Source organism: Heptranchias perlo, chromosome 2 (assembly GCF_035084215.1).
Source record: "Heptranchias perlo isolate sHepPer1 chromosome 2, sHepPer1.hap1, whole genome shotgun sequence".
Lineage (NCBI taxonomy): Eukaryota > Metazoa > Chordata > Chondrichthyes > Hexanchiformes > Hexanchidae > Heptranchias > Heptranchias perlo.
Window position 1 is genome coordinate 82,252,492 of NC_090326.1, and position 13,591 is coordinate 82,266,082.

The following is a 13,591-nucleotide window of genomic DNA, read 5'->3' on the forward strand; positions in this document are numbered from 1 at the left end:
AAAAAATTCCAAACTGAAATGAGTATTGGGGTCTGAGCCAGTTGAATCAGCCAAGTTCAACAGTTGGGAGGGAGGAGTGATGAAGAATCTTCCTGCCAGGGAAGTTGTGCAGTAGTCTGTAGACTCATTTGTCAGATCTCCCACATGCATGGAAGAGAGCAGCTAAGTTATAATGGGAAGAAGACATAAACTGATGGAACAGAAACCAAAATAACAGTTGTGCTTTGAATGTTTGCTTTTCACAGGTTTTCCTACTGTGTAATCTTGGTCACAGCACAGAGCTGGAAGGACTTACATTTGGCTTTGACTTTGTATCCACCCAACGGAGAGGCATGACCTTCGACTGCATCAAAACCAGCTGATACCAAAACCACATCTGGATTGAACTCACTGGCGATTGGCATGACCACAGTCCTGTGGGACAATGATAAAAACTATGAACGAGTCTGCAGTAAATTCTTAACTTCATTCTCACAGCAAGCCACCTGGACAAATTCAGTATCTGCTTTCTTGTTTCAAGAAATTTACTTTTCCATAAACTGTAAACAGAACCTTGTAATACAATTTCACATTGGATGAATACAATTGAAGATTTTAGTTAGGCAGTCTTTAATTCATAAAGTTATGAAATGTCATTTTCTAAAAATAAATTTAAAATTCTTGAGCAGCCAACAGCAAAAAGCAGCATAAAGAAAAAATAACATTCTAATATAATGCTATAAATTCTTAACTACCAAACAAAGTTGTTTCCCTAAAACAGATTTAAAAGAGTACTAATGCAAACGAGTGGGATAGGCCATGCAATCCATTGTTGTACACGTCTTATATTCAAACAAACCATCTTTAAGAGCTAGCTACGTTTTTTTAGCAAAGTCAAATTTGATGTTGTATCTGTTCTAATGTATTTCAAATTTATATGTTGATATTGGGGTAATTTGATGAGTCTCCACTTCCACCATGACTTCTTACTAGGCGAGAGCACAGGTCGGAGAAAGGGCTATCAAATTAGAGGGATGAATCCGCGACCTATGCTTCTGTCTTGTGTATATTAATTAAATGAAATCACTCCTTGAACATTTACTATATATTAAAATTGCTATATTCCATTTGAAAATGCATTGAAAAGTCCTATGTCATACTGTCTCAATGAGAAGATGCTTTACAAAAGTGATAAAATTTACCTGCAGTAACAGCTACGCCTGTTAATGGTGCTATGATGGGGGTTTACAATGAAAAATATCACACAACGTTAACTACTAAAATAATCTCTGCTAAATCGTGTTTTGTGAGGTAATATAAAAATAAACATTTTAGCCTGCATTCTACCCATGAATTTTGCTGTGGAGTCTCCTTGATTTTGAGGCTTCATTGTGAAAGCCAGCAGCCATGATAGTATAGGTATGTGGAGAGGTAAGTAATTCCATTTAAAAGCAAACAATAACTTTAAAAAAAATTCTGCATTAAAGGTGTCATGGGTTACTTCCACCCCACTCTACAGACTAACTGTCCTTTGTGCTGACAAAATGCCTCGCCCCCGGGCCACTCATTCCCTTGCTAGCCAGGCCTATCCCACCAGAACGCCAGCACTATTACATCCACCCTGCTCCACTAGGCCACTGGACTGCCGAGCCTCTTTGTTCCACAGATCCCAGCACTTACCAGCCCAACAACCTGCCTAGGTGCTCTGCAGTGGATCAGTGGAATTGCTCACTCGTCACACTGTCACTGACCTATGAATCAATAGGCAGTCTCACAAAGCTGTACTCCCTGTTGAGCCTTGCATCTTCCCACACCCTTCATCGTTCATTTTCTTTTGCAACCCCCCCTCCCCCACACTGAGTAGCATTTAAGCACTGTGCCTTTTTTCCCACCCCCAAAGGGTAATCGCTCCTACTTCACTGCCCCCCTTCACAAATTATAACCCCCACCACTAATCATCCAGACATCCTCCACCCCCTCCTCCTCCATCCTTTTTCTCTATCCCATCTCCTTTTCCCCTCCCCCACTTTGTCCCTTTTCCCCAGCTCTCCTTCCTCATCCTCCACCTCTCCCCATCCTCCTCACCATTCCATTTCTCCCTCTTCCATCCAGTGCTCCTATCCCCTCCCCTTCTCCATCCCCATTCTAGTCTCCATCACCCTCCCCTATTGTCCCACTCGTCCACCCCCTCTCTTTCTCTTCCTTTCGCTTTCCTCTTCCCATCCCCCATGCTCCTCTCTCCGCTTCTCTTCCTCTCCCCTCCCTCTCTCTGCCTCTCCCCTTCCCTTTCTTTTCTCTGCGCTCTCTCTCTCTCTGTCTGTCTGTCTTCCCCCTCCTCTTCTCTTCCTTTCCCCCACCCCCTGCCCTCTTGCCCCTTCCTCCGCCTTGGTCCATTTGCCCGCCTGCTTGACCTGAGTACTGCACTTGGACATGACCATCCATGTGCAATGCCATATGAGATCGACTAGTTCTTCTTTAATTTTCAATGTTGACATGGAAATGTTAAAACTGACTGACGACATCACTTGTTGGTAAAATTCTCAGCATACTGGGCTGCTGCTGTGTTTAAACACTAGCAGCACAATCTCTGAATTATGGTCTGGGAAACAAGGATTATTACATGTGGGACTGTTTGTTAAAATGGGGAATCAGTAGAGTTAAAACATCTTGGACCTGAAATTCTGCAGGGGTTCTGCTGGTCTCCTGCTGTTACTTCAATGGGACACTGGCAGAACTCCCAGAGAAACGGTGTAAATGGCTGAAAATGGCTGTTTATGTCATTTCTCTGGAGGTTCTGCAGGTCTGCTGCCAAAGTTACAGCAGGAGCCTGGAGGTAGCCCTGCAGAATTTCAGGGCCTCTGGGTTCATTCAATTGAGAATATTAAAATGAATAAACCTGAAGTGAAAAAAAATGAATTAGTTCAATCTGATACTTCTGCTATTGCTTTTGATATAGAGAAGCTTCAGGTTTGCATCAATGCAAAACTGGCAGTATAATTCAGGTAACAGGTCAGTGATTGCAGGACATACTAAAGTTAAAAGGTTTGAGACCATTTCCAGGAGATAGTTACAGTCCTTTGGACACCAGCCATGATGTAACTGTAATCGACTTTATGCCACATTTCAAAAGTTCAATTGGACCACGTGGGGACTCCTTGAACTTAACTTTCAATATTTGTAATGTTAGCAGACTATTGTTCAAGTTTAACCAGGATTCAGAGGCCATTGAGTGGAATTTTGCATACATGTGCAAGCAGGTATGTGCAGAGCTCCACTGTCACTGGCCAGAGAGTGAAGTGGGAGCCAGCAATGTTACTGGGGTCTATTGGCTCTTCATCTCACTCTACAGAAACCAGTGCGAGACCTGTACTTGTAATAAACTGCCCGAAATTACCGATAAATGGTATAGCATACAGTGGTGTAGGAATGACTTTGGAATAAGAGGCTTTGAGCTGATTCATAAAAGGTAATGTTAGAGTTAGGCTAGGAGTACATAAGGGTCATTTTACAAATTTATGCTTCTGGCACAGAGCCTTGTGCACCGGAAGTACGTATTGGGAATTCAGACGTGGGTGTAAGTGGGCCCTGCTGGATTTTCCATCCATTACAGAAATGAGAAGCATCACACCAGGAATGGAATTTGTAGAATCTACCCTATAAAGTATTTACCCCCGGATGTGTCATACAACAGACAGTTTTAAGCAAAACCTGCTTTACTAAACTTATCCTCGGTCCGAGGGGGTCTTCTATAGATTCAATCATTTTAGACAAGCAGATTCAATGCAGACGTGCTCCAATGATGCTGAGCAGAAGGGTCCCCATGGAGTGCATCCACTAACAGGCATTGAGTTTCATAGAGTTCTTTTAATATATGCCAATTGAGAGCTGTTATTTTATTCCTGAACCTGGCCTGCTGAGTTTTACTGTTGGTCCTAAGCAGACTTTGAATGACCTTTGACAGATTTATAATGCATAGTATAGTCCCCTTTGAAGTGCATATATAGCATGGAAACTATTCCTAATTACAGATTGATTTACTTTATGAGCATTGTAAATGAAACTAGGTGGGGGCATTCCAAAGATGAGCACTGTTCTCCAGGAAGATTTCACAAGAAAGTGAGTTACAACAGCAAACCTGGTTGCAAAGGCTGAAACTATTTTTAAAGTTAGATCAATAACTTCTTCAGTGTTTATGACACTCATACATGTTACATGTCATCATGAACATTTCATAAATTACAGCAACTGGCTCATTGGTGGTAGTGCCATGCTTGAAGAAAGTAGCAACAACCTTATGGGCAGCGAACTACTGGATAGTGCGGCATGTTCCATTCGCAACCCCTCAGATAATGAAGCAGTCCGTGCCCGCATGCAGCAAGACCTGGACAACATCCAGGCTTGGGCTGATAAGTGGCAAGTAACATTCACACCAGATAAGTGCCAGGCAATGACCATCTCCAACAAGAGAGAGTCTAACCAGTTCCCTTGACATTCAACGGCATTACCATCGCTGAATCCCCCACCATCAATATCCTGGGGGTCACCACTGATCAGAAACTTAACTGGACCAGCCACATAAATACTGTAGCTACAAGAGCAGGTCAGAGGCTGGGTATTCTGCGGCGATTGACTCACCTCCGACTCCCCAAAGCCTTTCCACCATCTACAAGGCATAAGTCAGGAGTGTGATGGAATACTCTCCACTTGCCTGGATGAGTGCAGCTCCAACAACACTCAAGAAGCTCGACACCATCCAGGACAAAGCAGCCCGCTTGATTGGCACCCCATCCACCACCCTAAACATTCACTCCCTTCACCACCGGCGCACCGTGGCTGCAGTGTGTACCATCCACAAGATATACTGCAGCAACTCACCAAGGCTTCTTCGACAGCAACTCCCAAACCTGCGACCTCTACCACCAAGAAGGACAAGGGCAGTGGGCACATGGGAGCAACACCACCTGCACGTTCCCCTCCAAGTCACACACCATCCCGACTTGGAAATATATCGCCGTTCCTTCATCGTCGCTGGGTCAAAATCCTGGAACTCCCTACATAACAGCGCTGTGGGAGAACCTTCACCACACGGACTGCAGCAGTTCAAGGTGGCGGCTCACCACCACCTTCTCAAGGGCAATTAGGGATGAGCAATAAATGCTGGCCTTGCCAGCGATGCCCACATCCCATGAATGAATAAAAAAAATATTCACAGGCAGGGGCAGCAACCCTGAAGTTGATGTTGCCATCTTTGTAGGTGGCAGGGACCAATTTAAAGAAGAAGGTAGACTTGTGAATGCTTGTGACATGAAGAATCATGGAAATTGGCAGTGCCAGCATCCACAGTGAAGGGAAGATGGGGATCATGATCTCATAGATAGAATAGCATTCCACAGAGTATGGCAGCACTTTGCTGATGAGTGGGAATGCATCATGAACTTTGTGGTAAATAGGCATGATCTCACCAATGATAATGTAATCCTTGTGCCTGAAGGGTGGGTGCCAATCTTATACATAATGCCAGTATATATGGAGCAGTGCTGGTGACTTCGTGGAAATGACTGCGATCTCTTGATGATAACATCCTCGTGGTATAGATAACGGTGCCAACCCCAAGGCATGGATGGTACAAGTGCCATTGTACAAGATGGCAGCGACAACCTTATGGACTGCAGCTGCAGCTTCATAGAGGGTGGAAATTATTTCATGGGCAACTGTGGTATTTTCGAGGTTTGTTATGTCACCACCATGGCTGGATGTTGCAATCCTGCAAAAGGTCAACACATTTCTGTTCAGTGTTTTGGAGGGCAGCTCCACATTTATGGACTGTGCCAGTTCTCTAGAGAAAGTAGCAGAATGCTCTGGGGCGGGGGGAGGGGGGAGAAGAGAGATGGCAGCTCACACACAATCAGTGCCACTTGCAACCTTATAATGTGATAACTGTTCACCGGTCACCTAGCCAAATATTGAAAAGAAAAACAGTAAATGAGAGGAAAACATGCTGCAAAGTAAGCAGCCCTGAAAATATTGTTTCTCATTAATTCAGTGCATTCTAAACTACAACTACATTGTGTTATTCACATCTCCTTGTTTGAATAATCAGTTTTACTGAGAACTAATATTTCCTGTGTGTTAATAGTGAAGATCCGTGTCAATCAAAATTAGCCCCCAACCATTATATCTTGCATTTCTTTAGTGAAAATAAGCTCTTGTATTTTCTTTTTAATGTTCCCAAAACTATGTTGAAATACTGTCACTTGTTTATGTTTCACGATTCTGTTATGAGTTGTTTTGATTTTTAAGGATTATTACAACTGTGGGTTGAATTTCTTTTCTTTTGTTGCATTAACACATTTTCAAATTCCTATGTGCATTAATCTAAAAAATAAATCAACCAATCACTTTATAACGGGTTAACAACTGCGTTAAAGTAGAGCACACAGGAATTTGGCAGGAGCGCGTTAATCAACATACTAAAAATAGCACACAGGAATTCGACCCCAATGATGTGACTTCCTATCATTATTTTTTTCATGTATTTTATCTACAAGAAATGGTAGAATAGTACAGTCTTTATGAGAACTCTCTGGTAAAACTTTTTTCATTTAGATAGAAATTATTGCCAGTGATGTTATTGTACAAACACTTAACATGCTTACATTAATTTCTTCTTCCCACTATTTTATGGGAGGCTGTTAACCCTTTAAATGGGTAGATAACACCACCAACAGTAATTTCTACCCTTTCGTTTACAAACACAAAATGTTATGCTGTACCATGTTGAAACGTATTATAAGAGTGAATTTGATGAATGTACACTCCTGACGCAGAGCCCCACCTGCCGGGACAGCATATCTGGATCATGGGCACAGAGGTCAGTGGGCCAAACAGGAATTTCCCTCCAATAATTTCATAAATTTGCAAATTCGTAAAATGGCCCCAAAATTCCTTGGGGGTTCCACTGGTCTCCCACTGTATCTCTGGGAACCCATAGAAAAACAATCTGAACCCCCCCCCCCCGCCCCACCCCCCCCAAGAATATAATTTTATTTTGTACCGAAGTATTGGACAGGGGTTTGAAAGGGATTATGCCAGAGTCAAGAAGGTGGGGACTGAGCATCCCCACTCCCTCTCAAGTGTGGGCCAGCACCGGAGTTTCTGGTACTAATGGGAAGGCGAGTGCAGGATATGTACAAAACGTGGTGCTAGTGCCCAACTGTCCCATGTAAAGAAGGTACTCTTCCACTGACCCTGTTAACTCCAACGGAGTCAGTACTGGAGGGCACTGTCCGGCATGATCCCAGTGTAACCTCTGGGATCATAACCTGAGGAATTTCAAGGTCATAGTATTGAAAAATACAAAGTTTTCTGGCTCTTCTCCCATCTCAAAAGACCTTGCAAAGTCCTTTTCAATAAGATGGTGTCCCTTCAAAATAGTTTAACCAATTTATTGGATAAGAAGCTTATCTAAGCAGATTAAGAAAATCCCAGGTTTGGCACCAGGTCCGTGTCCAGTTTGCACTTATAGGGGCATTATATTTGACCTTAGCAATTGGCCAGGTCCAAAATCGTGATGACTATTCAGCAACGATTTGCAAATTCAGCAAGGGGGTTGGAGTATAAGTGTAAGAAGGTCTTGCTGCAATTATATAGGGCTCTGGTGAGACCACATTTGGAGTACTGTGTATAGTTTTGGTCTCCTTACCTAAGGAAGGATATACTTGCCTTAGAGGGGGTGCAATGAAGGTTCACTATATTGATTCCTGTGATGAGAGGGTTGTCCTGTGATGAGAGATTGAGTAGAATGGGCATATACTCTCTGGAGTTTAGAAGAATGAGATGTGACCTCATTGAAATGTATAAAATTCTTAGAGGGCTTGACAGGGTAGATGCTGAGAAGCTGTTTCCCCTGGCTGGAGAGTCTAGAACTAGAGGTCATAGTCTCAAGAAAAGGGGTCGGCCATTTAGGACCGCGATGAGGAAAAATTTCTTCACTCAGAGAGTTGTGAATCTTTGGAATCCTTTACCCCAGAGGGCTGTGGATGCTCAGTCGTTGAGTATATTCAAGACTGAGATCGATATTTGGACACTAAGGGAATCAAGGGATATGGGGATAGGGCGGGAAAGTGGAGTCAAGGTAGAAGATCAGCCATGATCTTATTGAATGGTGGAGCAGGCTCGAGGGGCCGTATGGCCTACTCCTGCTCCTATTTCTTATGTTCTTATGTTCTTAAATGGGGTTATGTGGGAATTCGGTGAAGATAGAATAGTGATCAGCTGTGATCCTCCCTACATTATATAGCATGTCAACACTCACTACTCATGAGTGACTACTTGGTGATGTACTGGAGGGTGTCTGGTGTTCTATAGAACCTTACCCCAACAATAAGTCAATATCTTCAAAAGATGAGCAGGGGACAAAACTGGCAAAAAAAAGTGACGTCAGGATTGGTTACAATGTTAAATCCAGAATGAGTGTGACCGCTAATCAGCGAGATGAGGTTAATTTCATTGAAAGAAACTTAGCATCAATTCTCATAAAGTTAAAGTATACCATACCAATAGTCTTCAATGGGAATTAATTGGATCCCCAAACCTCTTAAAAAATTCCTTAAAGGAAAAATACTAACACTATGTAAGGCAGCCATGTTTCAGATTTTATTTTCTTCATGGACCACAAAGAGCTCAAGCTCCCCACCTAGAGGCCTTAAAACACATTGCACCACTGTTCTTTCAATATGAGTTCAAAACAATTTCAAAGCTAGAAATTGTTTGACAGCAAGGAATTCCCTGTATGATTTATCATGGTAATCCTGGTATCCCCATGAATTGACACAGCAGTAAGATATAGTCTATATAATAGAGCTGATGTTAATCCACTGCAGATTCTGGAAAAGGCTGGGCAACAAACAAAATTATGAGGACATATTGGGGTGGATTTTCCTCTTATTGTGCTTGGGTGTAAAGGATTGCCTGGGGGCAGCACACAGAGGAAAATCAGCCTGGGAGGATTGTACCTCTGTAATGAAGCCCTTCCAATTTTCTGCCCATTAATTTAAATGGATGGAAAATCGACTAGAGTCTGCTATGCATGTGTGATCCTCCTTGGCCAGTTTTACTCCATGATCTGCACCCAGGAAATCGTTTACGTCCAAATACAACAAGGGGACAATCTGCCACATTATGAATTGAGTTTATTCAGTGAGCAATATATTAGGGTAACTTCCAGTCCTGGGACTAAAGGGTCAAGAACTTAATGGCGAGCATAACGCTTGCTGAAAGCGCGCTGGGCTGATCCAGCAGGATTTCTCAAGATTGACCTCATTATATATTCACGGCGAGCTCCTGGCACGGATCAGGCCTGCCTGTGGGAGCTTGCTGTGGATGGAGGCAGGAAATAACACGCGGCTGCAGTTCTTAAAAGTTGTAGCTGTATTATAAAAGGGACTGCAGGAAGAAACTCCAATCTTAAACACATTTGGAGCATTCTTAGAAAAAAATGCAGCAAAACAACATTTTTAGTTTTTATGGGATAATTGGCATTTCTCAGATACTTTCAGAAGATCGGTTTTAACAGGTCATTCTTGTTACAGTAGAGTAGAACATAATGGCAGTGTACATGCTAAGCCCAGAGTATCCAGATTGGGTTTATTTCAGCAGCTCTCCCTCCACCCCCCTGCCTCTCCCCACCCCCAATGCTGTGTGCAGGGTCAATGGAGGTGGCCTAAGATAGTCCAGCTAGAAGCTAGAGCAATCAGATGTGGAGCAGCTGCAGCTCTTGGTAGAAGTGGGGCTTTGTTTGAGCAGTTCTAATTCATAAACTGGTGCAGTAGCTTTAACCCTTTGGCTTTGTCAGGTTCATATTAGTTTCCTTTTGTTGACTCAGGCATAATGAGAGCATTCAGGAAGGTGACAGCGAACCTTTGAGGGCATCAAGAGGTGTCATGCTGTGTCAGAGGGTTGAAAGATTTTAATTCAAATATACAAATAATAGTTTTCAAAATAAATAATCACTAGCCTGTATTAGGCCTTGATTCTTTTTTGACACAAGTACACAAATTCCATTTTGCCAGTGGGTGCACTCAGCACTATCATTCATGTTAAGGGTAAATGTTTTTGGGATTATTGGGTTAAGTGGTGATAATGTACCTTTTACTGGCTAAGACTTTGGTGGATGCACTAGCCGAGAAATTCCAGAGGCAGTTTTGCTCTGCTGGAAGTGAGGTGGGCCGGTACTTCTGACTGCCATCATGATGCAGCGCCACCTCTGTCAGAAATCATGGGGTGGGCTTATTTAAATAATCAGAGATGGGCTGGTAGCAGACTTAGCCTGTCACGCTACATTTATGCTGTGAGGTTGGGGGGCAGGGGGCGGGGGAGTGGAGAATTACATGGGGAGATGGGAATTCGGTCCAAGAAGCACCCTGACTCAAAGCCACCAGGTGGTGATGAGGAAAGCTTGTGCAGTAACAGGTTATGAAACCTGCTGCTCGTTAAAGGGGCACTGACAGCCCTGGAAGAAAGAACATAGGACCATTAGGAACAGGAGTAGATCATTCAACACTTCGAGCCTGTTCAACTAAATCGTGGCTGATCTGTACCTCAACTCCCACCTTAGGCAAGGGTATCAAGGGATATGGAACTAACAAAAATCTAGTGACCTCAGTCTTGAAAACTCCAACTGACACAACATGCCCAGCCTTTTGGGGGAGAGAACTCTAGAATTCTAATCTGGAATGTTGGAAAAAATTCTGAGGGACAGTATAAATCATCAATTAGAAAGGCACGGATTAATCAAGGACAGTCAGCATGGATTTGTTAAGGGAAGGTCGTGTCTGACTAACTTGATTGAATTTTTTGAGGGGGCAACAAGGAGGGTCGATGAGGGTAGCGCATTTGATATAGTCTACATGAATTTTAGCAAGGCTTTTGACAAGGTCCCACATGGCAGACTGGTCAGAAAAGTAAAAGCCCATGGGATCCAAGGGAAATGGCTAGTTGGATCCAAAATTTGTTCAGTGGCAGGAAGCAAAGGGCAATGGTTGATGGGTGTTTTTGTGACTGGAAGACTGTTTCCAGTGGGGTACCAAAGGGCGCAGTACTCGGTCCCTTGCTTTTAATGGTATATATCAATGGTTTAGACTTAAATGTAGGAGGCATGATTAAGAAGTTTGCAGATGATACAAAAATTGCTAGTGAGGAAGGAAGCTGTAGGCTGCAGGAAGATATCAATGGACTGGTCAGGTGGGCAGAAAAGTGACAAATGGAATTCAATCCGGAGAAGTGGGAGGTAATGCATTTGGGAAGGGCAAACAAGGCAAGGGAATACACAATAAATGGAAGGATACTGAGAAGTGTAGAGAAACAGAGGGACCTTGGAGTGCATGTCCACAGATCCCTGAAGGCAGCAGGGCAGGTAGATAAGGTACTTAAGAAGGCATACGGGATACTATCCTTTATTAGCCGAGGCATAGAATATAAGAGCAGGGAGGTTATGCCAGAACTGTATAAAACATTGGTTAGGCCACAGCTTGAGTACTGTGCACAACTCTGGTCACCACATTACAGGAAAGATGTGATTGCACCAGAGAGGGTATAAAGGAGATTTACGAGGATGTTGCCAGGACTGGAGAATTTTCGCTATGAGGAAAGATTGGATAGGCTGAGGTTGTTTTCTTTGGAACAGAGGAGGCTGAGGGGAGATTTATTTTTATTTGTTCATGGGATGTGGGCGTCGCTGCCAAGGTCAGCACTTATTGCCCATCCCAAATTGCCCTCGAGAAGGTGGTGGTGAGCCGCTTCCTTGAACCGCTACAGTCGGTGTGGTGAAGGTTCTCCCACGGTGCTGTTAGGTAGGGAGTTCCAGGATTTTGACAATGATGAAGGAACGGTGATATATTTCCAAGTTGGGATAGTGTGTGTCTTGGAGGGGAATGTGCAGGTTCTCATGTGCCTGCTGCCCTTGTCCTTCTAGGTGGTAGAGGTCGTGGGTTTGGGAGGTGCTGTCGAGGGAGCCTTGGCGAGTTGCTGCAGTGTATCCTGTGGATGGTGCACACTGCAGCCACGGTGCGCCAGTGGTGAAGGGAGTGAATGTTTAGGGTGGTGGATGGGTACCAATCAAGCGGGCTGCTTTGTCCTGGATGGTGTCAAGCTTCTTGAGTGTTGTTGGAGCTGCATTCATCCAGGCAAGTGGAGAGTATTCCATCACACTCCTGACTTGTGCCTTGTAGATGGTGGAAAGGCTTTGGGGAGTCAGGAGGTGAGTCACTCGCCACAGAATACAAAGCCTCTGGCCTGCTCTTGTAGCCACAGTATTTATGTGGCGGGTCCAGTTAAGTTTCTGGTCAATGGTGACCCCCGGGAAATTGATGGTGGGGGATTCGGCGATGTCAATGCCATTGAATGTCAAGGGGAGGTGGTTAGACTCTCTCTTTTTGGAGGTGGTCATTGCCGGGCATATGTCTGGCTCAAATTTTACTTGCCACTTATCAGCCCAAGCCTGGTTGTTGTCCAGGCCTTGCTGCACGCAGGCACGGACTGCTTATTTATCTGAGGGGTTGTGAATGAAACTGAACACTGTGCAGTCATCAGCGAACATCCCCATTTCTGACCTTATGATGGAGGGAAGGTCATTGATGAAGCAACTGAAGATGGTTGGGCCTAGGACACTGCCCTGAGGAACTCCTGCAGCAATGTTCTGGGACTGAGATGATTGGCCTCCAACAACCACTGCCATCTTCCTTTTTGCTAGGTATGACTCCAGCCACTGGAGAGTTTTCCCCCTGATTCCCATTGACTTCAATTTTACTAGGCTCCTTGGCGCCACACTCGGTCAAATGCTGCCTTGATGTCAAGGGCAGGCACTCTCACCTCACCTCTGGAATTCAGCTCTTTTTTTTCTTCACAGAAAGGATTTAGGATTGAGTTATGATTAAGTATTGAGATTTAAAACAAAGTAAATATGCAGGGTTTTTTTTAAAAAGCCACATGCTGGAGGGATTGAAGTTGTGTATTAAGGCCACAGCAGCCAGTTCATGGAATGTCTCAGCTCACAGTCTATTTCAATGAGGGTCAATTGTCCCATCTTGGGCCCATTAGCCAGGATGGCCCCTCATTCATTTTAAGAGTAGCAGTAGATGTTTTCTTTGAATCCGCACCCCTTGGGGAGAGAAGTATCCAGGTTTAATGACAGGCCTACTGGTGAATCATCGAACAGGGAATAGATCACAGTTGCAGTCACCACTGATTAGGGACACAGAAAAAAAGAATGGGGAAAAAGACATGGGGCAGGTAAGTTTTAAACAAAAGACTACAAGGGAAAGTCCTTGCCCTGGAGCTGGAATCCAAGATGTAGGAGGTCAGTTTATGCGGTTAGCAGTTGTCTAGAAATAAAGGTAATGGAAAAAAACATGTAAGCCAGCCCACGAAAGGGTCAGAGCGTGTTGTTTATTATTTTTTCCCTTTTATCGAGGAGAGAAGTGAGACTATGTGAAGTGAGTGGAATTTACTTTGATTATTACTCTGTATATTTATTTTCTGTCTGTAAAATAAAGCAGCTTAACAATTTGTAGCTGGCTCATCCCACAAAGTGTTTCTCAGTCCACCTTCGGAAAGA

General features: G+C 43.8%; 1 protein-coding gene across 7 annotated transcripts in view; it reads right to left on the minus strand.

Annotated features, from left to right (window-relative positions):
* The window catches only part of LOC137340905 (histone deacetylase 9-like), a 641,963-nt gene that overhangs the window by 42,619 nt on the left and 585,753 nt on the right, over positions 1–13,591 (minus strand). For all 7 annotated transcript variants that reach the window (XM_068003748.1, XM_068003726.1, XM_068003718.1 and 4 more), the window contains one exon: positions 296–414. In XM_068003748.1, coding sequence (XP_067859849.1) covers positions 296–414 — 119 coding nt within the window. The remainder of the gene's footprint in view (positions 1–295; positions 415–13,591) is intronic.